General features: G+C 41.8%; 2 protein-coding genes across 2 annotated transcripts in view; one reads left to right on the top strand and one right to left on the bottom strand.

Annotated features, from left to right (window-relative positions):
• The window catches only part of NUFIP1 (nuclear FMR1 interacting protein 1), a 21,331-nt gene extending 12,718 nt beyond the window's left edge, over positions 1-8,613 (bottom strand). Inside the window, 6 exon segments of the mRNA XM_069010260.1 lie at positions 5,222-5,298; positions 5,629-5,691; positions 6,308-6,412; positions 7,547-7,635; positions 7,876-8,503; positions 8,506-8,613. Of these exon segments, the coding sequence (XP_068866361.1) occupies positions 5,222-5,298; positions 5,629-5,691; positions 6,308-6,412; positions 7,547-7,635; positions 7,876-8,503; positions 8,506-8,613 (1,070 nt within the window).
• GPALPP1 (GPALPP motifs containing 1) overlaps positions 8,612-23,939 on the top strand; it is a 20,425-nt gene continuing 5,097 nt past the window's right edge. Inside the window, exons 1-7 of the mRNA XM_069010270.1 lie at positions 8,612-8,696; positions 14,227-14,371; positions 15,382-15,477; positions 19,340-19,448; positions 21,989-22,123; positions 22,354-22,518; positions 22,934-23,032. Coding sequence (XP_068866371.1) covers positions 8,612-8,696; positions 14,227-14,371; positions 15,382-15,477; positions 19,340-19,448; positions 21,989-22,123; positions 22,354-22,518; positions 22,934-23,032 — 834 coding nt within the window. The remainder of the gene's footprint in view (positions 8,697-14,226; positions 14,372-15,381; positions 15,478-19,339; positions 19,449-21,988; positions 22,124-22,353; positions 22,519-22,933; positions 23,033-23,939) is intronic.

Below are 23,939 nucleotides of genomic sequence, written 5' to 3' on the forward strand. Positions count from 1 at the left end.
AGTGAGCACAGGGATGTGATGTTTTACCTCTGCTCTTCCCTGTTAGTTAGATTTGTTCATCCATGTTACAACACTCCCAGCACACAGCAAATGTGCAATGAACTCTTTAATCTCAAGAGCTTTGCATTGACAAAGACCCTGGTGCTTGGCACCTCTCCGCAGTTTTAAGATAAGGTGCTTCCCTTCAAACACAAAGGCTCCCAGAAGGACAGCAAGTTATAAAATAAGTAGTTATGCTTAAAAAAATCCCCAAGCTTGTTGTAGAGATTGGTGTGGGGGGGTGTTCTAACTATAAGGGAAGACCCTAAATACTAGAGCAAAGGAGTCTTCAAATGCTCCAGCACTTACGCTGATTAAGGACACATTCAGACATGCTCTCCCAACACAATTTGAGACATGAATGCCTCCCACTTTCATTCCTCTGAGTTACCACTCCCTCCACGAGCCACCGTAATGGACTGCATGAACGCTTTCAGTTCCATTCACTGCCAAGACTGACAGATTTCTCCTAAACCACCCTTCCAGCTGACACAGGCAGTAACTGACAGCTGGCGAGAGCTCAAGTCACAAGTCCCAGTATGCCTGCAGAAGCACATCTGAAGGCATCTGTAGTGGCTCTGTTTATTTTCTCCAGCTCTTCTCAAATGTTAAATGGCATTTCACTCCCTGCCTTTACCTCATGCCTATACTGACAGAGTCTCTCCACATAAAAGGCCATAGGCTTAAATCCCAAGACTTGACTTGGGTTTGCACCCTTCTAAGATGGCAAGCCCTCCTCCTCTCCTAAGAAAATGACATTCTTAAAATATTACCTACAAACACCACTGAAATAGAAGTAGCCCAGCACTTATGCCTTGCAAACAACTTGTCAGAGCTTGAATACAAACAGCTTCATCAGTCCCCACAGGGCTTTACAAACCTGAGAAACTTAGTGTAAAAGGGAGAGTTAAACCACGATGTGATGGTCTGGCACAGCAGACTTCATGAAGCCAGTACTGCCTGAGAAGGCAGCCCCATTTCATAGCAGCTGCAGTTCCCAACTGTAGACACTTCTACAATCCAAAGTTTTCCAAAATAAATTGATAGTATCAGAAAACTGCTTTTGAGACTAAGATGAGTATATCACATATACCTCAACAAAATGAGAGGATACCCTAAGCTTCTAGAGACATGGAACAGTGACACTGAGCATAACCACTAACATGTGTGTCTTACTGCATAGATTTTTTTTTTCAATAAATAAGCACACTAGCCAGAGCCATGCATTTTTTTATAGGCCAGCATATTTTATCTTGCTACATAAACATTGGAGTAAAACAGCTCTTAGTGAGCAGCGAACAAACAGAGCTTTGCCAACATTTAACAGAAAAGAGACCTGTTTCTATAGCAATTTACACAATGAATTCCTGAGTCAAGAGCTATATAAGTTCATCATTTTAATAGGAACAGCACTGTGTGCAAAATGCCTCAATAATTTCTTGAGCTGGTCTTAATTGCATATGCACAGCCAACAGCAAAGGAGACATGGATAGCCCAAAGGGAACAGAAATGACCCAACAGAGCTGATAAAATCTTCGCTTAACTTTCCCACGTCTGATTTAATCACGTTAGCTGAGGCAGTTTTATTGCTAAGCTATCCCAGCAGACCAGAGTAAACTTTATTGGATCTACATTTACCTTGATCTACTGACACATCCCTTCTACTTTGCTTCTCTACTTTTACCAAACTCTAAGAAATTATTTTCCATATTACATATTTCACTATTACCAGTGCAACACCAGGGAGGATTCCAAACTACTCTAGGATTATCATTATGCAACTAGAAAACCAAAATTTAAAAAAAGTTTAAAATTGAAATTAAAATTTAAATTAAAATTTAAAAAAAAACTTAAAAGTGGTGTGGTTAACAGTACTGGACTTCAAGCACTAAGCACACACAGCCTATGAGATGTATTGCAAGGAAATACAACAGATAATTCCTATCTGAACAAACCAATGCCAAGAGATTAAAGAAAGCAGGGCAGAAAGGGGAGAATTGACAAGCAACACGCAAGCTCAAGAAAATCCCCCAATGTTATATTAGGAGCTAAGCAAAAGTAAGTTTAACGATTCACTTTAACACTAAAGCAGCTTTTCCACATTCTTACTAATAACCATTGCTCAAGAAATGTTGGTGAGAAACAGATGGGCTGGCAGGACCCAGATCTCACTTGTGGAGTAGGGAAGACAGCAATACCTCATTCTGACACATTAAGGAAATGCATTGCAGATAATTCTCTTTAAGCTCATGTTAAAGAAAAAATATGCTGAAGACAGCACATTTCTCAACACTTGGAAGGCACAGGACAAATCAAAACAAGAAAGTTGATGTCAGACCTCACAACCATCTGTCTGCAAAACACAGGGAAACCCTGAGATCCCATGGAACTTCACCTCTATTGCTCTTTGCTTAATTAGATTTCTTGGCTCAGCAGGTTCAACAGGAAAACAGCATTCCAACCCAGCATGCTTCATCCAGAGATACTTTTTACCAGCTCTCCCCCTCCTCTTTCCTCTATGAGAGTAAGGCTACACTTTAAACACAAGCTCTTTCTTAAAGATATACACAATTGAGCAACACAGTAGCTAATTAACAAAAAAAATCTCAACTGCAAGTAATTATTTATAATGGCTGAAAGAACAAGCAAGGCAGGATGCAGCATGGAAGCACACATTAAATCACTGCAACCTAATTAGAAACAAACTATTAATGACCTAAAAAGATTCATTCTTAGCTCTGATTGGATCTTCTAGAAAGAAAAAGGTTCTTTCCTGTCACCATAAACCAAAACTGCTTAATAGCTCAGACTCCCTCTGGTGTCCCTTTTTTCTGTACAACGCAATGTTTACTGTGAGTCAACAACAGACCTTCAGTACTAAACTGATGCTCTGCTGGCGACCCAATTAATGCTTCACAAAAGTTCCAGCTGGCTTTCTCTCTCTGCCTGCCTCCCACCCCCTTTTTTTTTAATTAAAAAAGAAGGATGCTCATAGAGCTTCCTTGCTGTACAAAGAATAACAAAAGCCACCCAGGTAGTCATTCTGCACCCATCCATCACGGCTAAACACGATGCCCACAGAAGGCCTGAAGTACCAAGAAAAGGCACAGCACTACTCCATCTAGTGGCCTTGGCCTAGACAGTCCTAATCCCAGTTCGCCTTTCCTGGCGGGTGGCTGTGGCCACGCGACTTTGCTTCCTTTGATTTTACTGTGCTGCAGCGAGCAAAGGCTTTCAGAAACGTTATATCACAGCCAAATTATATGCACTTGTAAAACCAACAATCTCTCCCATGAGATCCTTCAGAAGCTCAGCAAAACCATCTCAGGCAGAGCATCACCTTTACAATTAAGGGTAGATAAAGGTTGCTGAGACACCGAGCCCCTACTCCCCACACCAGTGTCTTAACCACAATTCTGCAATCAATTCCCACTTCCCTGATGTTCTAGCATACAGGAGAGCACATATGGACATATACACCTTAAACATCATTTCTACACTTAAACCTCAGCATCAGCCACTAGACAGGAATTCTCCAGAACTTCTCCCAAAACAAAAAAAGTGTATGGGAAGTTAAAAATGAGTAGGAAAGACTGCATACAAGTATGGATCTTTTTCCTTGGAGCTACTGTTAGAAAATTAGGTCACTAAAAAAACACAACAGCAACATGTATACTGAAAGCAAATAAAAACCAAGCCCTCTAGCATCTTTTGAATAAAAGGAAACCTTGGAATGAAAACTAGTATTTTTAATAATTGCCTAATCTAACACCAGACTTCTATTTGCACAGATCAAAAACAAATTTTTTGCCTGGTTAACAATAGCATTTTAAAAATGGGAGAAAAGAATTTCTTGTTTCTGTATCAAAAAAAGCTTTTTTTTTTTTTTAGAGAACCTATGTATTATTTTCATTTGTAAAAAATGAACAGCAGTTGCAACAGTTGACTTCTGTGATGTGCCGACACAGTGGTAAGATTTCCCTTTACCTTTCTATCTTTCTGAAATTTGCAGAAAAAGCTGAAACCAAATCCAAAGGAAAATTAAAACTTGTAAGAATGAACTTACATGGGGAGAAATTTTGCTTCTCCATACAGAAAAAAATGGATGGGAGGCAGTTAAAAAAATATACAACAAATACCATTCGTTTTTCTTTTTTAACAAAAACAGTGTCAAAACTTATTAAGGGAAGTCAAGTTCACAGCAAGAACACACTAACATTGCTTTCTGACATGAATGCAAGGTGGCTACATCAGTAAGATTCCATCAGACCACCGGGTTTATTTTCACTAAAAAAACCCCATGTGACTAGTACAGTGCCCTAGCTCATCACCACTGATCTCAAAATTAAATTTATATCACTTCCCATTCTGCATATAGAACTGCTGCTCATGGAAACAAATCATGCACTGATCACTTGCAAGACTATATTCCACATTATGAATTGAAGTGAGGAAAGCCTGCAGCATCTTTCTCCTGCTGGGCAAGTGTAGATTCTAATCCGTTCAACTCCGATGGAAAAAAATAAATCTGTGAGATAAATACTTCAGTCCTGGTCAACAGAAAAAAGTTATATCCTCTCACATCACAGAACAAGAAATAATGAGAAATACTGTTTCTGTGAGAATTTTACCTCGCCCTGCATACAATGTAAGTTAGACTACCTGAGAACGTATCATTCACTGTTTCTGTTCTCTTTCACTAGAAAAGAGTCAAGCAATGCAGAAAGCCCTTAAAAATTAGGAAAACTCCCTGGTGCGTTCTACTGGGACAACTTAAGCTGGAGAAATCTGCACACAGTGCTACAATTATAGTCAATACAATAGTTCCAGATTTTTTAGCTGTTAAAAACCACCACACAAATATTTCTGACCTAAAATGTGATCAGGGTAAGAGGAATGAGACATTCACCTAACCTGAGGTACCAAATCAAGCATCTGGGAAAGACGTTTCCTTCTCAGCTGATATCTTGTCTTCTCTTATAGTTTTCCAAATTATTATAGTCTCTGCAGCTCACACTCTTCTGGCTCAGGCATTCTGACACTGATCACTACTGAAGGAGTTTTCCAGGGTCAATGGAACAGCAGCAGCAGCAAGTTACGTGCTGCTCCTGCCCTTCAGCTGTCATCTAATAATCACACAGGGAAAATACAGTAAAACAAATTCATAGGCCACAAGTCTTACCTTTTTCTTTCTTCTCTCCATCTAGCAATCTCTTCTGGGCTATCCAATTTTATTCTTTTAGCACCAGGCGCATGTGCCTAAGGAAAAAGTATTTCACAGGTGTTTAAAAGGGGAAAGAAAAGAAACATAAGCTAAAAAAGAAAACATCATTATGTCAGCTATAGTGGTACCACACTGTTTTCATCTCCAAAACTGGTGAGGCTGTACACAGAGATGATAAAACGAATCCATTAAGAAAACCCCATAGTATTTAACGTATTTTCATCCACAATATTGTCTTAAAACAGATTCTCCTCAGAGGTGATACATTTTCTTTCCACCTGAACAAAAGCAAACCACTGAAGAATGAGAAAAGGGGCTATAGTAAAGATGGCACAGACTCATTTTGGGCCCAGAGGGTTACCTACATTCTTCCAGTGTATCTGAACAATCTTCTCATGTGCACTGAAATTGCAACCTTCTTCTGTGCACTGCAAGATAAGAGGGTGAACTTTAAACACACCAATTTACACAAATAATAAACAAGCCTTTGAGTACACTTCAAATAAACTCAGTGCCAGTTGCCTATACAGTTTGTTACACAGGCTGTGTAAGCTACCCTGTTTGCAAACAAAGGTGACTGTAAAAGGAGCAAGCACGGATAATGTACCTTTAAATTTCATCTGATTTTAGAACAACCAGTGTAGCCAATGTATCTCATAACTGAAGAGAAAGTGAAGTTTACCTAAGATAAAAATTTGCAAGACTCTCCAATTTCAAATTTTGATAATTTTCAATAAATGAGATTTTTAAAAATGTTTTTCATGCAAAAACTGTACATGCTATAGCGATGTCAATGAATTAATTCCTACGACTTAGCAATATTTCACAAGAAAAACAGTTTAAAAGGCTTCAATAATAAAACCAAAAATACAACTGAAGCCTCCCCTACATACAGCACTCAGAAAAAAAATCCCTCACTAATACTTGACAAAGCTCTGGAATCTCTTTCCTATGTCTTCCGTTCAAAGAGTGACTACATCTAACTGCTTGCCAGGCACAAAGGTAAAAATCAAAGTGTGAATAAAAGAAGCCAAACTCATCAACCTGTTTATGCTGTGAAATATGTTCATCATACTTCTCCTGGTTTTTATAGCCACGGTCACAGGTATCACAGTAATGAGAGAAAACTGGCTCTTTTTTCTTTTTGGTCTGAAAAAAAGAAAAAAAAAATAGAAGAAATAACCTCAGGATTGCAGTTACAAGATATTCCTGTATTTAATTAGTTGTGAAACACTATTAATATTTTTGTTAATAAAGCAGTTGCATGTTTCAAAAGTTTCAAAGATAAGCTAACATAACATCAAAGTTAAGTTAAAATTACTTATCTTCTAAACAAAGTGCCCTGCACTCAGCTCTTCCCATTACCACCTTTCAATCAATTATTGCTTCTGCAAACACACCAGTCTGCTGGCACAGACTTACTGAGGGCTGTGGGATTTAGGTCAAAGCCCCACATCTCTTCCCTACCAAGACAGACCATGACTGTTCTCCCATGATATGTACAAGTTCAGAGGGCAGCACAGACCCTTCCTTCTCCCACTACACACATCAGTGTCATCTGGCTGGCTGGTTTTGACCATGTAAATGGTCAAAATTTGAGCACTAATGTAATCTAGGCAGTCGGGCACCACCACAGTAAGGTGACATAAACCTGTGTAAGAATTTGGTCGACATGTATCTTTCAAGAGTTACAGACTGTCACGTTTGCTCTCTTGTAAGGGCAAGCATGTTAGACAGGAGAATGGGATCTCTATAGTGCCTTGCACCAAGTCCCATAAGACTGATACCATCACAGAATGACAGAATGGTTTGAGTGGGAAGGGACCTTCCAAGATCATCTGGCTCCAACCTCCCCACCACAGGCAGGGACAATCTACAACTGGGCCAGGCTGCTCAAAACCCCATTCAATTTGGCCTTCAACACTTCCAGGGACAGGCCCCAGTCACAGCTTCTCTGGGTGATCTGTACCAGTATCTCATCTTCTTCACAGTAAAAAATGTCTTCCTTATGTCCAACCTAAATCTATTCTCCTTCAGTTTAAAACCATTACTCCTTTTCTATCCCTACAGGCCTTACTATAAAGTCTGTTCCTGTCTTTCTCCTAAGTTCCCCTAAAGTACTGAAAGGATGCTGCAAGGTTCTTCCTGAAGCCTCTTCTCCAGGCTGAACAACCCCAGCTCTTTCAGGATAGGTGCTCCACCCTCTGATCATTTTCACGGCCTTTCCCTGGACCCACTCCAACAGCTACCTGTCCCTTTTGCGCTAGGGACCCCACTCCATACCTTTGGCTTGTTATTTTCTTCTGGACAATGTTTACTAAATGCAGGCACTTGCTTGCCGTGCCACTTCTGGGAGAAATTACCATTTCCACCTTCAGAACAGAGAAAAAAAGATGAGCCATTCATAGATACAGCTGGTAAAACACCCCCTTCCTACCTAGGTGGGAAATGCAGAAGGGTCTAGGGAAGAGACAAGAGAAGGTTGTGCAACCAACATGCTTGGAGGTGGAGTCCTCCAGCCCCAAGGGTTCAGGACAGCCCCGGGGCCCCTGCCTGCGTGGGATGGGAAGGAGCCCATGGGCCCAAGAGAGGGCTTCTCCCCTGCCCCTCACCAGCGTGCGGGCCCTGCGGTCGCGCTCCGTAGGCCGGCGGGAACCAGGCGGTGGGCGAGGCGTAGCTGTGAGGGGGAAGGAAGCTCTTGGGCTGCGAGTAGCTGTCCGCAGCGGGGTAGCGCTCGGGCTGCGGGTAGCTCTGAGCAGGCGGGTAGCCCTCGGGCTGCGAGTAGTTCTGGGCAGGCTGGGAGTAGCTCTCGGCGGGAGGGATGCTCTGGGCGGGTTCCGAGTAGTTCTCAGCGGGCGGGTAGTTCTCGGCGGGTTGCGAGTAGGACTCGGCGGGCTGGGAGTAGCTCTTGGGCTGCGAGTAGGTGTCGGCGGACGCGTAGGTGCTGGGCGGCGGGTGGCTGTCGGGCGGCGGGTATCGGCCGGACGGGGGGTACGGCACGGGGGCAGCCCAGAAGCTCGTGTCCCAGGAGGGCGGCGGGCAGAAGAAGGGTGGGGGGATGCCCGGCGGAGGCAGCCCCGGCGGGGGCGGCGGGTACCAGGCGAAGGGGTTCATGTCGGGCGCGGAGAGGCCGCTCGGATACAGACCCTGCTCCGCGATGCGCTCGCACCACCACGTGGGGCCGCTCCGGCGGCGGCCGCTAAACGCGTCACGTCCGGGCTGAGGAAGGAGAAGCCTCCCTCCTTCCCGGGCGGGCGCGGCGTCATCCGGCAGCGCCGCAGGGTCGGCAGCAGGGAAGCGGAGCGGGACGGCGACAGCGGCCGGGCCGCGCTCGGAGCCGGCTGCGCCATGGCCCGCCAGCTCATCGGCCCCGCGCTGCCGCCCGGCTTCCCGCGCCGCGCCGAGGCCGAGCCGGGCGAGGACTTCAGCCAGGGTGAGAGCACAGGGATGCGGCGGCGGTGGCGGAATAGGGAGGCCCCGCAGGCGGTGTTCCATGGCGTGAGATGCTCTGTGAGCGGGATAGAGCGGCTCTGCAGCCCGTCTGCCACAGCGCGGGATGCTCCGTGGGTGGGATAGTGGGGCTCTGCAGCCCAGTGTGTCACAGTGCGGAGTGTGCCAGTGCGGCACCTGGATGGAGCTAAACTTCCCGGCGGGGTTATTACAGTGACTTCTTCACAAAACAAACAAACAAATAAGGCGCCATATGCGATGGAATGCTACAGACATGGAAAGCTCTAAAACTCGCTTTAGAAAATACCGCCTTGAGTCGTTTGCTTTTGTCCCGCGTGCGCTTTGAAGCCTCTGCTCTTCAGCAGCTCCAAGTGTGAAATTAGTGGGCAGAAAAGGAGGCTGGGCCTGTGCAGCGTGCTTTCCTTTGCCAAGCCAACCCACTTCATCAGCTGTGGTTTTCCAGGCAGTGTAGCTCAGGATGTGGGGCAGACTGGCGGTCAGTGGGGCTGTGGTGCCTCGCCTGCCAGGGTCTCTCATGTTGAGAGCACTCACATCAGAGGTGGGATCCCACCGAGACCATCTGACTGCCAGGCTGGCTCTTCTGCAGTGGAGCTTAGTCCCCCCACTAAACGTCTTGCATCCTCTCTATCAGTAATATCTTTGGAAGCAGCACTTTGAGCGTTTGCACTCCTTGTCTTTAATCCCGGCTCCAGGCACTAGTGCATATATTCAGTTTTTGGCGGTGTGTCAGTGACCATTCGATTACTCTGAAGAAAGCTCTGATGGGAAAGGTTTGCTGTGCTTGTCTGCTCTCTAATTTTTTAATCCAGAAGAGGGAGCAATAGGAAGAGGGACAAAGCTGCTGCATTAGCTGACACCATGGCAACATCAAGCTCTGGGTCCGGATCTCAGCTTTGTGCAGAATCCCTGACTACATGAGCTGATGCTGCCTTTCCTGGTCATATCTGTGTTAGTGGCTCATTCACTTTCCATCAACACACTGATGCAGGTTGCAAGTATCTGTATCGTGTACGAATCCACTGAAAAAAATAAGTTTAACTTGTCATTAGGCCATGGGTTTGTGACATCAAGTGTTTCAGCAGTGTCTAGTCCAGGTTACTCAGCCGAGTTTGTCCACTCTTTGTTCCAGTGTATATCAGTTCCATGGTATTACAGTTGCACTGGCAACTGATCCAAGAGCTGCTTGTAAATTTCTGTGTGAAGTGGGTGAAGGACTTTATTTGCCTTTGAAAACAAACAAAAGCCCCAAACTCCAGCTACTGGGAGGTTGTTTATCTTTATAATTTTCACAAACTTTTCCTGACTTTGACTTACAGCAGCTAAGTGTTCCCGCTCACCCCATGAGGCAGACTGCTGCAGTGCAGAGGAAGAAACGAGAGCAAGTACTTTGGCATAACACACTTTGCTGTACAGAACTACAGCTCCATCTGGAGCCCTGCACCTGGAGTGACAAAAATCGTGCAGTGGGGCTGCCACAAGTACCTTCTGCTCTGGAACATTTGCTGGGTCTTGAGTCAAATGGGTCTAAAATTTGTTCTGTAACAATTTCCCTTGTGTTTTCTAGTATTTTAAGAGAGGCTTCACCTTTTAAAGCTGGACAGCTTTTGCAGTATTTTTCCTATCCTAGTAGTCTTCACTGATGTTGGAGCGGCTCATTGCTTTTCTTTAAGAGCACTTGTTTTTTTATTCTACTTTCATAGCTTCTGTCTCCGAACAGCAACAAAGTAGGGCTTTGAGCAGCCTGTGGCAGAGAAGGCTCTCAGACAGGCACAAGAGAAGGCTTTCAGACAGACACAAGAAATAGGAGAGTGATTATGTACGATTATGATTAGATTTATTGCTAATACATTCCTTCTGGAGGCAATCCACCTGGGAGCTGTCTGCAGCCATGGGAGACTAGTTGGCCCACTCTCCAGCAGCATTTTATACCCTTGTGCAGGCTGATTTGCACCACAGTCAGTAGCAAATATCTCAGCCCCCCTTGAGCCCCACTCCCACCACCCCTCTGGATATGAGCATCCAGACACTTTCTCCCGCAATATCCACTGGTGTTCTTACCATGGGACAAACTACATTGCCCATGGACTACCTCTGGTGTCAGAGGAGCAATGCTAGTAATATTTCTGTGACCCTTAATTGGGAACAGGATGGAAGCAAATGGTAGTTGGACAGACCCAAAAGCTCATCCCTGGTAAATCCTTTACCTTCTTCAGCTTGTCCAACCCATGGGACACACTCATTTCCTGATTCTCCACTTCGTGGTGGTGCTTTGGAGCTGGCTTAACTGTGCTCCTGCTGGAAGAATCATACTTCCTTTGGCCCATTTGTCCCTGCCTCTGCACCGTCCTTGTACCAGCAGGAGAGAAGTGCTAGGGAATGGCTAAAAATAGCCAGAGATGCAGAAGGGAATTTTGTCTGTTTCAGCATTGAGGCCGCATTTGTTACAAAACAGATCTGTTGATGTGATATGTCTGAATTGATCTACCACTATGCTGGAGGTGAAAGGCCCTGTCTGTCCTTGAGAGCTTCCCAGTGCATGTTTGGTGGTGTGGTAGATTGCTTAGAATCCTCAAATACAGCAGAAATAACCCTAGCAAAAAACCACAAAAAGTAGCTTTTAGTTTGGTTTCTGAATTGAATTGACTTAGTTTTCAGGCAGATAGTCACCAGAACCAGCTCATTGGAGAAGACAAGTCGGAGAAACATTAGTAGGATGATCACTTCTAGTAGCTGTGAAACATTCACTTTAGTTGCACTTGGTCCTGTTTCTCTCCTCTCTATCCCCAAAATTTTCTTCTCATACTTTTTTATCCCATTGTCCTACTCTGAATTGTTCTGAGCTCTGGTTACTTTGTCACTTTTCTGTTGCTCTACCATTGCTACATCCATTTATCCTCCTCACCTCATTAGTTTTAGTTTCCTGACTCTTTGATCTCTCCTCTGTTCCTTTCATCTGTACTTTTCCACTTTTCCCTGGCTTTTGGGGAATTTCACAGACTTTTGATTAGATCTTGGACTTCCTCCTCACCCTTTTATTTCTTTGCTCCCAGAATTTACACTTAGAAATTCCCATTCCTACCTTTCTATTCTTTCTTGTGGCACCCCAATCATCCTGATCCATAGCTATATCTTTGCCTGTGCTGATTGTTAGCTCAGTCAGTACCATGATCATATTAATTTTTAGTCCCAAGTCTTTTTCCCCTCCATTTCTTTTCACCATGTCCAATGACTTTTTCTTCCTCAAGCTTTAAATGCCATTTTCCCTTCATTAGTCAGTCTCTCTCTCCATTTCTGGTTGTCCTGCTTAGGCTGCAGTTCCATGAACAAACAGTTCTTCCAGGGGAGTGCTGTGGTTTGCAGTGTTATTTTTATGCCGCTTAAGTTCCCTGATCCAGTTTATTGCATAGCCCATGCAAACAGTTTTGCCAACATAACGGAGAGGAATTGGGATGAAAGTATCTATGTTAGCCCTGGTGTTGGACAACATGCCAGTAGGACCAGTCTCCTTCCTTAAATAGTTTTGGTTTTACTAGTTCTGTGCAGCTCACAAAGCTGCTCCTAATTTCTCTCTTCCTCTCTGGTATCAGACTCACCAAACTGCATCTGAGTTTGTTCCTTTCACTTCTAAGTCCTTTCTTTCGCATTTAGAGCAAATAAAGTCTACTTGCATGATGTCAGGGCACCAGGTGGCTGGAGAAAGCAGTTGTGCAGGTTTTGTCTAGGCTTTAAGTGCTTTTTTCCAAGTGGTTCTTTTTGTACCAAAAGAGGAGACTTCTTGATAGCAGTTTTTATTCTTATTGGTCATTCATCTGTTTGTTTCCTTTCATCTTGAATTTATTTTACCTTTATAGGCTAGGGTGTGGTGTTTGCATTTTTTGGGGGAGAGAGAAGTGGTTTGTTGGGCTGTTTTTTTCCCTTCATACTGCTGAAATGGGTTTGTATGTCCCAGTTAAAGTCTTTTCCATTAAAACAGGAAACAAAGAAGTGGCAGATCTGCCTGGATGCTTTGTAAGTAGTGGACTGTCCTTCTGTGTTTCTTGTGCTGAAGATGATTAAAAGCTTTGTGAGGCTCACTCAAAGGACTCGATTTCTGTCTAGCCTTTGTCAGCCAACAATGGAACCATAATCTGCATCAGGCTGTATTTTGTACTCTCAAAAGCTTGTAGTTCTTTAACTGGAGAAGTCATTTCCTGGGACCATTTATCTTTTCATCTGACTCTTGGCTATTGATAAAGGGAACAATGTCTTTTCCTCACCAAAACACCTCTCTGTCCTGCAAGTCTTGTACTCAGTGCTTGCAATATTAAGAGGAGGAATGGTGTCTGTGTCTCAGGATGCTAAATCATATGTAGAATCAAATCTCCATTACATGGGAACATGGGCTGTTTGTTTGTACTGTGTTTGTGTAAATGGGTGCTGGCCCTGTGTGTGTTGCCCTGCATTGGGAAGGCCTTATCTTGGGACCATTGCTGGTTTTTGCTTACTCCAGCTGTCTCCTTGTTGATTGAGCCTGTGAGGGTATCTGTGTTAAGGGTCTTGTTTGGGGGGCATTTGCTGATAGGATCAATGGCTAAGCTGCTTCTGGACCCACTGCACATGGTACTATATCCAAAGAAATGTATAAAGATCAATGTCTGCTGGTGGGCACAGTGCCAGAAACAGCTCAGGCCTGGTAGCAGTGTTAGTGTCTGAATTTTAACTTCGCTGAGATATTACCCCAGAGGGTGTAGGTTTGACTGGAGCATGAGAGCTCCATCCACTGCCCTGGCCTTCTGACAGCAACAATTCTTTGAATTAATTCTCTGAATGCCTAAATCATCCCTTTTTCAGCAGAGTACTTAAATCTGTCCTTGCTGTTCACATTTAGCTGAACTGGAAATAACCTTAATAATCGTTAAACCATTCCTAAAGCAGGCTGGCAGTTAATGTAATGCTTTATGGTCACAAATGCTCCCATTTAAGAATTTATGGTCTCCCACACTGTGTATGTCCAGATGATGTGTTTCTTCATTAGTAAGCTTCAAATGCTTTATTAAGGTGGCAGTTTCTTTTAAATATACTGGTTTATGCCACATCCATTTTACGGTAGTTGTTATATAAAACAGGGATTTCTAGTCCTGTTCCAGAAGATGCTCATGTAGTAGAGGATTAGTAATGTCCTAAGTCAGAACAGTTCAGGGCAGGATGTTGATGGAAATACTGTACTGAAAGAAGTAACTTCTAGAAGTTTGTTTAGGTATCTTCTCTAAATGCTAGAGAGAACAGTGATGGAATAAACTTAATTCCAAGTAAGTATGTGTTTTGGAAATGCCATGATAGATCATACTCATTTGAAACCTTTAATAAGTATCCTTATTAAACCTGGTCTAGTAGAAGGTTCCCTGCCCATGGCAGGGAGATTAGAACTAGATAATCTTTAAAGTTCCCTTCCAGTCCCAACCAAATCAAATCATTCTGTGATTTTATGATCCCAAATAACTCTGGATGTTCAGTTGCAGGACCAGCACTGCCTCCAGGCTACAGAAGCAGCTGTAGCTCAGAAACTCCTGACAGTGATGACGACTCAGAATCTCTTCCTCTACCCAGAGACACAAACAGAGATTCTGAAGAGGAGACAGAAGGAGATCCAGCACCCAAGTGAGTGTGTTCTTGGGTTATTTGTATATTTACATTGTATTGCAAATGTTATGTGTCTAATTTATGAGAAAGGGACAGTGTTGTAGAAAAAAAGGTAAACTCTGTTCCTGTGTAAAGCTTTTGATTATGTGTTCTGCATATTCTTCATGGCCAAGAATGTTCAGCTGACCTGTTTGACACCCCTAGGGTGGAATTAGGTTATTTGGGGCAATCAGATCTTTGCATTTATATGTTTGATTTTAGTTCTGCAATTTTGCATGTTTACGCTTAGGACAGACACCACTTATCATGTACATGAGTATTTGGTGCTTGAGTTTTACCCTGGTTTTTGTATACAAGCTCGCTTTGAGAGGTCATAAAAACTGTTTATGGACAGGAATTTATGCATTCAATTAAGTCAACTCTAATGAAAAAACCTGAACTGTTTAGCAAGTAACAGGAGTCTGCGGATACTCTCATTTGTTGGGTTCGTTACTCACAATTGCTGTGTTAAGAATTTGTATGTGTTTGCTCTAAGCCTTGTGTAAGAGACTTGAAGGCCAGTATGCCATCTTAATGAGTGCTAGAGTAATTATTATTCACTTTCTTCTTGTTTTCTTAGTCAATAGTTTTTCAGCTAATTAGAACTGAGCAGGAAAAATACTACTCAACATGCAGACAGTGTATAAAAATGGAGAAAGAAGTGTGCTGAATTTTAAATTACTTTGTGACTAGAAAATGGTATTTCAACATTATACTAAACTTCTTTCTACAGCAAAAGCATTCTTAATGTTGTTTTTTAATTTTTTTTCTTTTTTTAAATGTCAGAACGTTTTTGAAGTGAAGCTTAGACTCCCAATTTTTTAATTGCTTCAAATCATTTTGGATCCTTTTGCACTGTTTCCTTGGTAACGGCAGGATATTTAGTACAGAAGACCCTATGAAATAATGTTATGTGTTTTTTTCTTTTTAAAGTGTAGATAATTGCTATGCATGTCAAGGTAATTATTAAGTGAAATCTGTATTTGCAGAAAGCCAAAAAGTATTAATGAAGACGATGATGATGATGGCTTTTTTGGGCCAGCTCTTCCTCCTGGATTTAAAAAACAGGATGATTCTCCAGAGAGGTAATTAAAATGGAGTTTTATTCACATTCTTTTCCTTAAAACACAATTATTTTAGATTAAATATTTTGTGTCACTATTACAGAACACTTCAGTTGTGCACTTCAGGTGATTAGAGCTAATGCTTCCTCCATGTTCTGAGAACAAGAACAGCATTCCCTTGAAACAGAACACACAGCCCTCCTAGAGCAGGTTGGAAGGAGAGTGAAAGAACTAATGTGAATTTCCTGAGATGTATTTTGGATGTCAAATTTTCTCCATTTCTTTCGAGAGGCCTCAGATCAGTGGAGAAAAAACAAATTACAGGTACAAGGACCCATAGTTCTGTAGTTCATGCTGGTCTGTGAGGAACTGGGGCAGTTACCTTTTGTGTGATGCCATACCATGTCATTTGCTAGTGCATCAAGGAGTATTGTTTACATGTCTCCAGGTACAAAACTACCCTGAACACTGTAGGTTTCTAGAAAAGAGGCTGTGAGGTGTACACAAATAAGCATTATATATGGTCTCTATCAGGATGCTTTCCATTTGATTGCTTACAATTATAAAATACTTCCCCCAAAAAATATGATATGGATTTTCTATACTGAACTCAACTGTGTCTCAGAGCCTTTTAATCTTTACATCAATCTGTGCACTTCCTTCTTTAATTTGAATTTATAGTCCATAGTGGAATTGGTGCTTCCAAGGGGATACTTCTTGATGAGAAGTCCAAGAGTCCCTTGATCACTTTTATCTTCCTCACAGCTATAGGGAGTTGGTAGATAAAATAAAGCAATACTTGCCTGTCAAGGATGAGTTTTCAGTTCCAGGAAGGTGACTCAATTTACTGTTGAGCTGTGTGTGTAATATACCATCTCAAAAAAAATTTCAAAGTTAAATTTCTGGATTTTAGTTTGCATAAATTTTTATGATGCTTGGCAGCAGCTAAGAAAACAAGAATTTATGTAACTAAGGCTATTTGGAAGTATCCTCCTTGTGTACATTTGGTTACACTTTGCTCTAATCAAAAACTCTTCGGTAGTTATGGGTATCATGCTCGGTGGGATCATTTGGTGCTTTGATGGTCCCACAAACAACTAATGTTTTTGCCCTTTTCTTGTGTTCCTTATGCACAAAGTATTACTTTAATTATAAAATGTAGCAGGTCATTAAAAAGAATGTATTCTCTAATAAAAAAGATAAATGCTTGTAACTTCTGGTATCAGCAGAGGTAGCCTTCTTGCTTTCTTGATTTTTGATATGAATACTTGTGGTAAAATGGAAGAGGAAGGGGCCATTCACTCAAGAGTTGGACTTGATGATCCTTTTGGGTCCCTTCCAACTCAGAATATTCTGTGGCTCTGTGACATTGAGGCAAGAGTCTGCTCTGTGTCTGTGATAGATTAAAGCAGTAGAAGGCACTTGGCACCCACTCCGTTCTTTTCCTACCTCACCATACAATTGCTCCTAGCACGCACTGAGAAAGCAGATTGAGGAGAGCTGTTTCACACCCAGCCTGATTCCCTGAATAGGTGGGAACGGTGTGATGTGTGGGAAGAGCCTTGTCTGCCTTCCGCCCCCACACACCTGGGAGTCTGGGAGGCTTGTAAGCTGTGCAGGGCACAGACACGATGCTGCTGTCTCCCTGCTGCATTGCCCTTAGCCTTGAGCAGATTGCCAGCTGCCAACTGAGCCATGAATAATTGAAACAAATGCAGGTCGTTTGTTTCAGTGTATGGACAGGCTGTTTATTAGTTCTGTGTGACATGCTCGTTCTTTAGAAAAGCTTTTATTCTCTCACATCTTTTCCAGACTTGTCAAAGCAACATGTTCATGATTAGGGGCAGCTCATGTGGCAATCTGCAGCTTGTTGAAAATGGTTTGAATCATTCCAGAATTAAATAGATATGTGAAAAGATTTCCTTCAACTTTGGAGATTATATTACAGTTTATCAATGTTAGACAGAAGTGCAGCACTCATAAATATTTCTGAAGTATTCACACATCAAGGGAAAGAGTGAAGGTGATCTTAAAAAATTTTTACGTTATACATCAGAAGAATGCTGAAATACCCATCTTGAAACGTGCATTAGCAAGGACTTCAGAGTCCAACAACAGGAAAATGTTCTTTGCCATATGTGAAATGCAGTATTTCTTAAATTAAAGCTTGGTCCAAAAGTTTGGGGGGTATTTTTGAACATGTGCAGGTACTGAAGTTGCCTCTAGCAGTAAAATGTGTTTATCAGTTATTTATTAGTAGCTAATGTATTATTAAGTATATTATCAGAGTTAATATATTACTAGTATTTAGATTCAGTTCATCTGTTCAGAGACCCTTTGGACATCCAGGAAACTGTCAAGGATCATGTCCCCTGTGTACTGCTGAGGAAAGACTGAAGAGATGGGGTTGTTCATGTGGAGAAAAAAAAAGCATAAGAAGTGGAAAGCATGGGAAGGATGAATATGAGAACTACTTTTCTGTTCCCTAAAAGAGCCTTTGAGCTGTGACAGAATCAAGACAGAGCATTTGATATTGGTTCTTTATCACAAGTTGCACAGATACAGCCCACAACAGAGATGTTCGTATATATTTTAGTAGAGAGCTTTTTTTATAGTTTGGTTTATCTGTCTCTCCATGCAGAATAAAGGTACTTCTGTACTAAAATAAAAGATTTTTTTTTGGCTGTAGCTGTGTAAGTTTAAACTCAATCTCTTTAAATTACATTAGGAATTTAAAACATTGTCTTAACAAGAAAGTAGTCAGGAAGGAAGGAAGGAAGGAAGGAAGGAAGGAAGGAAAATAAAACTGCAGCAGCTAGGTGGGGGTGGAACTTCAAAATTAACCCAGACTTCTTGCCTGGGTTTAAAACCTCACCAGTGCCCTTATCCTAGCCTGAGCTCATATTTATTGCTCATGTCTGTATATCTGTGGTTGGTTCTTCAGCAAGAATTTTTATCTTTTATTTCCCCTCTTTAAACCCTGACAATAATATCACTACAGCAGAGCTGTGCTGATTAGATTATGTGGGATTGAGTAAGAGCCATAATTAGCAAATTCAATTCATGTGTTGTTACATTTGATAACCTAAAGCTCACAACCGAAGGTCATAATAAACCAAGTCTGCTGTTATATTGTGAGAATGCTGTCACTTGGATGTCTTCAGGTGACAGTTGTTTGGGTTTTTTATTAACTTTCACTAACTTTAAAGAATATTATGGTGGATTATTAAGAGGAACCCACATTCAAAAGACTTTCAATACAGCAAGAGCAGTTTCTTTGAGCAACAGTTTGTAGTATTCTTTTCACCTGTGTAAAAGAGATTCTCACCTTCCTGTGTTTGTGGAGACAACTGAGTCGCATTGCTTGCAGAGCTGCTGCTGCTTAAAAACAAATCAGTGAAGTTACCTGAAATCACAGAACTTTCCTTCTCTCTTTCCCACTCCAAGGTAAAATAAAACTGGAGCAGTTCACTGTTTCTTCTTATCAAAGGACGGTGAAACTGAGGTGCAAGACAAGAAGGACAAAGTTGGGTTTGTTGATTGAGAAGTAGGAGTGCATATTTGTCTTATCACCTTTCATTGCTCTTGAATCTGGTGAAGGAAGCTAGGGAAGAAAAAAATTTATTCCCTTGACTACATCCTGTGACTTTCCTGGTTATTTTGCATCAAAATTGTCTGCACAAGTCCTCCTGGAAAATGGAGACACTCTTACTTAGTTATTTCTACAGTGTTTATGCACAGGGGCACACTTGGCATGGGTAGGAAGGAAAAGTCACACTTCTCATCAGTGTTCTGTTTTTATTTTTATATTGATCTGTTACATTTTTTCCCCCTCAACTGAAAAATCAGGACTTTTTTTTTTTTTTTTTCCCCTGCTGTCAAGGCCCATTATAGGTCCTGCATTACCACCTGGCTTTAGGAAACCTTCAGAGGACACCAGGAGTAGCAGATGTTTCATAGGACCGTCTGTTTCGTCAGAATCCCGTCCCCAGGTTTGTGAAAACAGAAGCCTTTTGTTTTAGTACAAGCTATCTGAAATGGTTAAACAAGTTGCAGCCTGAAAGAGACTACTAGACATACTTCTCAGGATGACAGTTTAATTTTGGACCAGGAAGTGTCTGGCATATTTTTGCTGGAGTCAAATACTGGAGCATAAATAAGCCTTAAGAAAAAAAAAAGAAACCAAAAAGACTGGTCTGCTTCGTTGTGCTTTTTGGCTGGTAGATAGATGGTGCACTCAATGAACACAAGCTATCTTGGCATCCTAAGCTGCAAGCAGAAGACACATCTTCACCTCCTTAATTTATTAGTGGCTACGACCTTTAAATAAGTTTATCCAAAAGAATGGCATTACAGTGTCACTAAATTATTCTTAGCAATTGCAGGATAATACCTGTATCTGGGAGTGAGGTGGTGCAGGACAGTGACACTGGCACACCTTTCTGGTTCATGTTTTTTGACTCTTCTGGTCATGTTAGGTAAAAACTAGGTAGAAGTTCTGTAGTCTGCAATCCCTGGTTGAAAAATAATGCGTGTGCTACTAAAGAACATTCAGGAACAAGATGTGTGATAAAATACAGCTATGGGGAAGATTGAGCTCCCTAAACTTGGCCTGCCAGTACCATTCTGGGGGTTCCAAATTGCCTGTGGGAGGGGCTGTCCAGTAGGGAGTAGCACCTTTAGAGAAGGTCATGCCCTTCTTGAGCAGCACCTTTTAAGCCAGGCAGGAGACCCAAAGACACCAAAAATGGTGCTGGATAGCAGTGCTTAGGCAATTGAATCTCTCTCATGCTAGGATAAACTGAACATTAATTCCTTGGGAGAATTAATGGTTATTCTGTCTATTTTTAAATACTTACATTTTTACATTTAACTCCCAGACACTATGGGAGATGATAGACACTCCAGGAAGGAAGGATGCAAATGCTGCTTTGAAACGTCACTTTTTTGGTTAGTGGTTGCAAAGCATGTAATTCTCCAGCCTACTGCTGTGAGTGATGTTGTAATTCATCGTGAAGAAAGATTACCTGACATTTCTGAGATACTCATCGTCTTATAACTCCAAATAATGATTAAGCAATTTATCATAGTGACAAATCTCTTGAGGCAGAGATGTCAAAACTGGTCTGCCTTTATATTTTGCAAACAAAAAAAGTCTCTCTTCTCATAAATACATCTTCTAGCATCAGCTTTTTTAGAGGTATTACAGAACTTACCTTTTTTCTCTTCCTAATGATTATCTTTTTTTTTACCTCTTCCTAATAATACTGTTTTTCTTAATTTTGAATATGAATAATTTCTTGTTGGCTTTTTAAAAAATTTACTTAATTATTTTGTATTCAGGTACATCTTTAGAGGCAGCTTATTCCATGCTGACTCTTCACTTTGCATCAGTGAATCTAATGACTCACCACCTTGTGTACTCTCAAGTAATGCTTTGTGCTTCCTGGCTACACATCCTTGTCATCCTACTCCCATTGCTTTATCACGCACAGTCAGATTGTAGCGAAATCTTTGCACTTTTGTAGATATTGGGCACCTTAGCTTTGCTCCTGGGGCACTGTGTCATCACCATTTTCTGTTGGGTTTTGTCTCCCTCTGCATCTGTACTGTTTGAACTTGGAGGGAGGCACCAGTGAGCTTTCTGTACAACCCTTGGCAACTACGAAGACTCTTATTGACATCTAGTCCCTTACAAACATATTGTTTTAGCCCTTCTCCAAATAATTGCTTAGAATGCAATGTCAGAATCATGGAATCATTAAGTTGGAAAAGACCTCCAGGATTGTGGAGTGCAACCCTTGGCCCATCACCACCTTGTCAACTAGACCATGGCACTAAGGGCCATGTCCAGTCGTTTCTTGAACACTTCCAGGAATGGCAGCTCCCCCACCTCCCTGGCAGCTTGTTCCAATGCTCGACACCCCTTTCAGTGAAGAAATCCCTCCTGAAGGGATCCATGAGGGATCAAAGAGGTGAATGACAGAGCCAAGGGATTCGAGTGGGAGATACTGTACACCCAGGGGCCTAGTACCATGCATGCCACTGGTAGCCTACCTTGCACTTTAATCTTTATGGCATCCTTTTAGAATCTGAGCTCGAGACAGTTCTTGCAGTGTGAAAATGTGATCCTTATTAGGGAGATGCATCCAAACGCTGCCAGCGATGGTAAAGCCCCAAGTATGGAAGTTGTATGTTCGTATGTTCCAGATTTACCCACGGCCACAGAGGCTGCGTGGCTGTGTGCAGAGCAGTGTAAGAGTAGCACACTTTGTGTGCTTCCACTGCCTTTACCAGCAGTCTTGCCTCAGACAAGAGATGCTGGCTTTTGGCAAAATGGAGATGAAGGATCCATGTTCAAGTGCTAGAGCAGGTCTAATCTGGAGTTTTAATCCAGGTTTTTGTTGTCTGGGCGATGCATTGCATTAGGTTTATATGCTCTTCTAGACAAAGTCATTCTAATTCTATAAAGCTGAAATGTTTCTTGATGTTCTTAACACTATGGTTGAAAGAAATGTTTTATTTTTGGAAGCTGACAGATAGTAGTGAGGAGGAGGACAATCTCATAGGGCCAATGCCTGCAAAAGGACCAGTGGAGTCTGATGTGGCTAAAGAATTTGAACGCAGAGCTCAGAGAATGAAAGAAAAACTTACTACAGCAGACAGTGTAAGTTGGATTTCTTGATTTCTAATATTTTGTTGCTGGAGTGTATTTGTCTTTCTCCTTGCCTGTTTCTGTGTGAACCCGGTTGCAGTTCTACTCGGGATGCTACGTGTTTGCAGAAGTTAACACAATGAAAATAATATATGATTTCTGCTGGAAGCTAAGAGATTCAGACAGTAATTTTTGATTATGCTTTTTTCACTCTTCCCTCCACCCCTACTTCTTTTGCAAAGGATGAACCCAAACAAGTTACCAGGGAATCATGGATGACAGAGCTCCCACCTGAGCTGAAAAGCTTTGGATTTGGCCCAAGAACATTCAAGAGACGAGCTGATGACAAATCAGGTGATAGATCTATTTGGACAGATACTCCAGCAGACAGAGAGAGAAAAGCCAAGGTGAGCATTTATTTATTCATTCATATACACCTGCAGGCCGTAGGTGTTACTGATGATCTCTGAAAACAAAGATACCATGGGCTGCTCAGTGAAATTTTTTTTCCCAGATTTTTCTTTGTTATCAAAATTTACTAATTCAGGCTTAAAGATAAAGGCAATGAAATAACAACATTAAGTATCATTGATAGGCATTTTTTTCTGCTCCCTTTTTGCAGTAGTCAGATACTCTGTATCAGCTCATTGACTCTCCAATTAGCATGTCCAGTTTTTTCTTCTATCAAGCTGAGCAGAAAATATCTGATGGCCTCTATCATGGCCTTTACCCTCCAGATTTAATTAAAGTAGATATAGATTTGCTTGCTTTTGCTTCAGATATTCTGATTACTATAGCATGTGATTTTCTTCTACTCATCAGGAAAGAGAAGAGGCAAAAAAATCAAGCAGTAAGGATAATGAAGAAATGGTATTATCTGGGAGAGACAAGAGGCTTATTGAGCAGGTGACTTTGTACAATGTAAGTGTAATCACAAAATACTTCCTCATTTCCTTTAGTTCTTCACTCTTTTCTTCTGGTTCTCATTTCTAATGCTGCTGGTTTCCATGGTGATGCCACTACAGTTTTCCCTTTTAGTGCCCAAACCTACTGCTGTTTTGAGACATTAGAACACTTGGCATTAACGTCAACAAGAGCAGGATTGGGTCCTCTCCAACGTGACAGAATTTGGGTTTGTGTATGTCGTCTCAGTTTTAGATGGTGCTTTCCATAAATCATCCTTTTGTCGGGACAGGGTTGCTGGGACCTTAATGCAAATATTAGCTTGCTTCATCCAATTACTGACATCCCAAGAACAAAACAATAGTACAGGTTTAACTTCTAGTCCGACATAAGCATTAACCTAAAAGAGGCTTGATGGGCTAAGCAGGTCACTGCATTAATTACCCTATGTCATTAATTACATTAACTACTAATTATAGCAACTTCATTACATGTAGTTTTTCGCAATCTCTGCAGGAGCAGATAATGTTCACAGACAGATGCTGATTACTAGAAATCTGAATTCCATGTCAAATTCCCTCTCACTTTTCTGTCTGTCAGCCCTGTCCCCCAGAGTGTGCAGACCACTGCCTGCTTACAGCTATTCGTTCCAGTTCTTCCCTGATGTATGGCCTGAACTCTCATGGAAGGCAGTCTTGTCTCTTGAGAGGACAATTAACTTGAGAATCACAGCTTTGGCTTATTTTTACATGGGTTATGTTTATCTGGCACTTCTGATAATTTATTTGTAGTTCACTAAATCATATGTCCCTCCTGACTTGGAGACTTGCAAATCCAAAGCTATTGGCATTCTGTCTTAAGGTTCTTCTTTAGTGTTTGTTTCTACTGTCACCGTGCATACAGTAAAATAATTTTCATGTAAAAC

The sequence above is a fragment of the Aphelocoma coerulescens genome, chromosome 1 (genome assembly GCF_041296385.1).
Source record: "Aphelocoma coerulescens isolate FSJ_1873_10779 chromosome 1, UR_Acoe_1.0, whole genome shotgun sequence".
NCBI classification, from domain to species: Eukaryota; Metazoa; Chordata; class Aves; order Passeriformes; family Corvidae; genus Aphelocoma; species Aphelocoma coerulescens.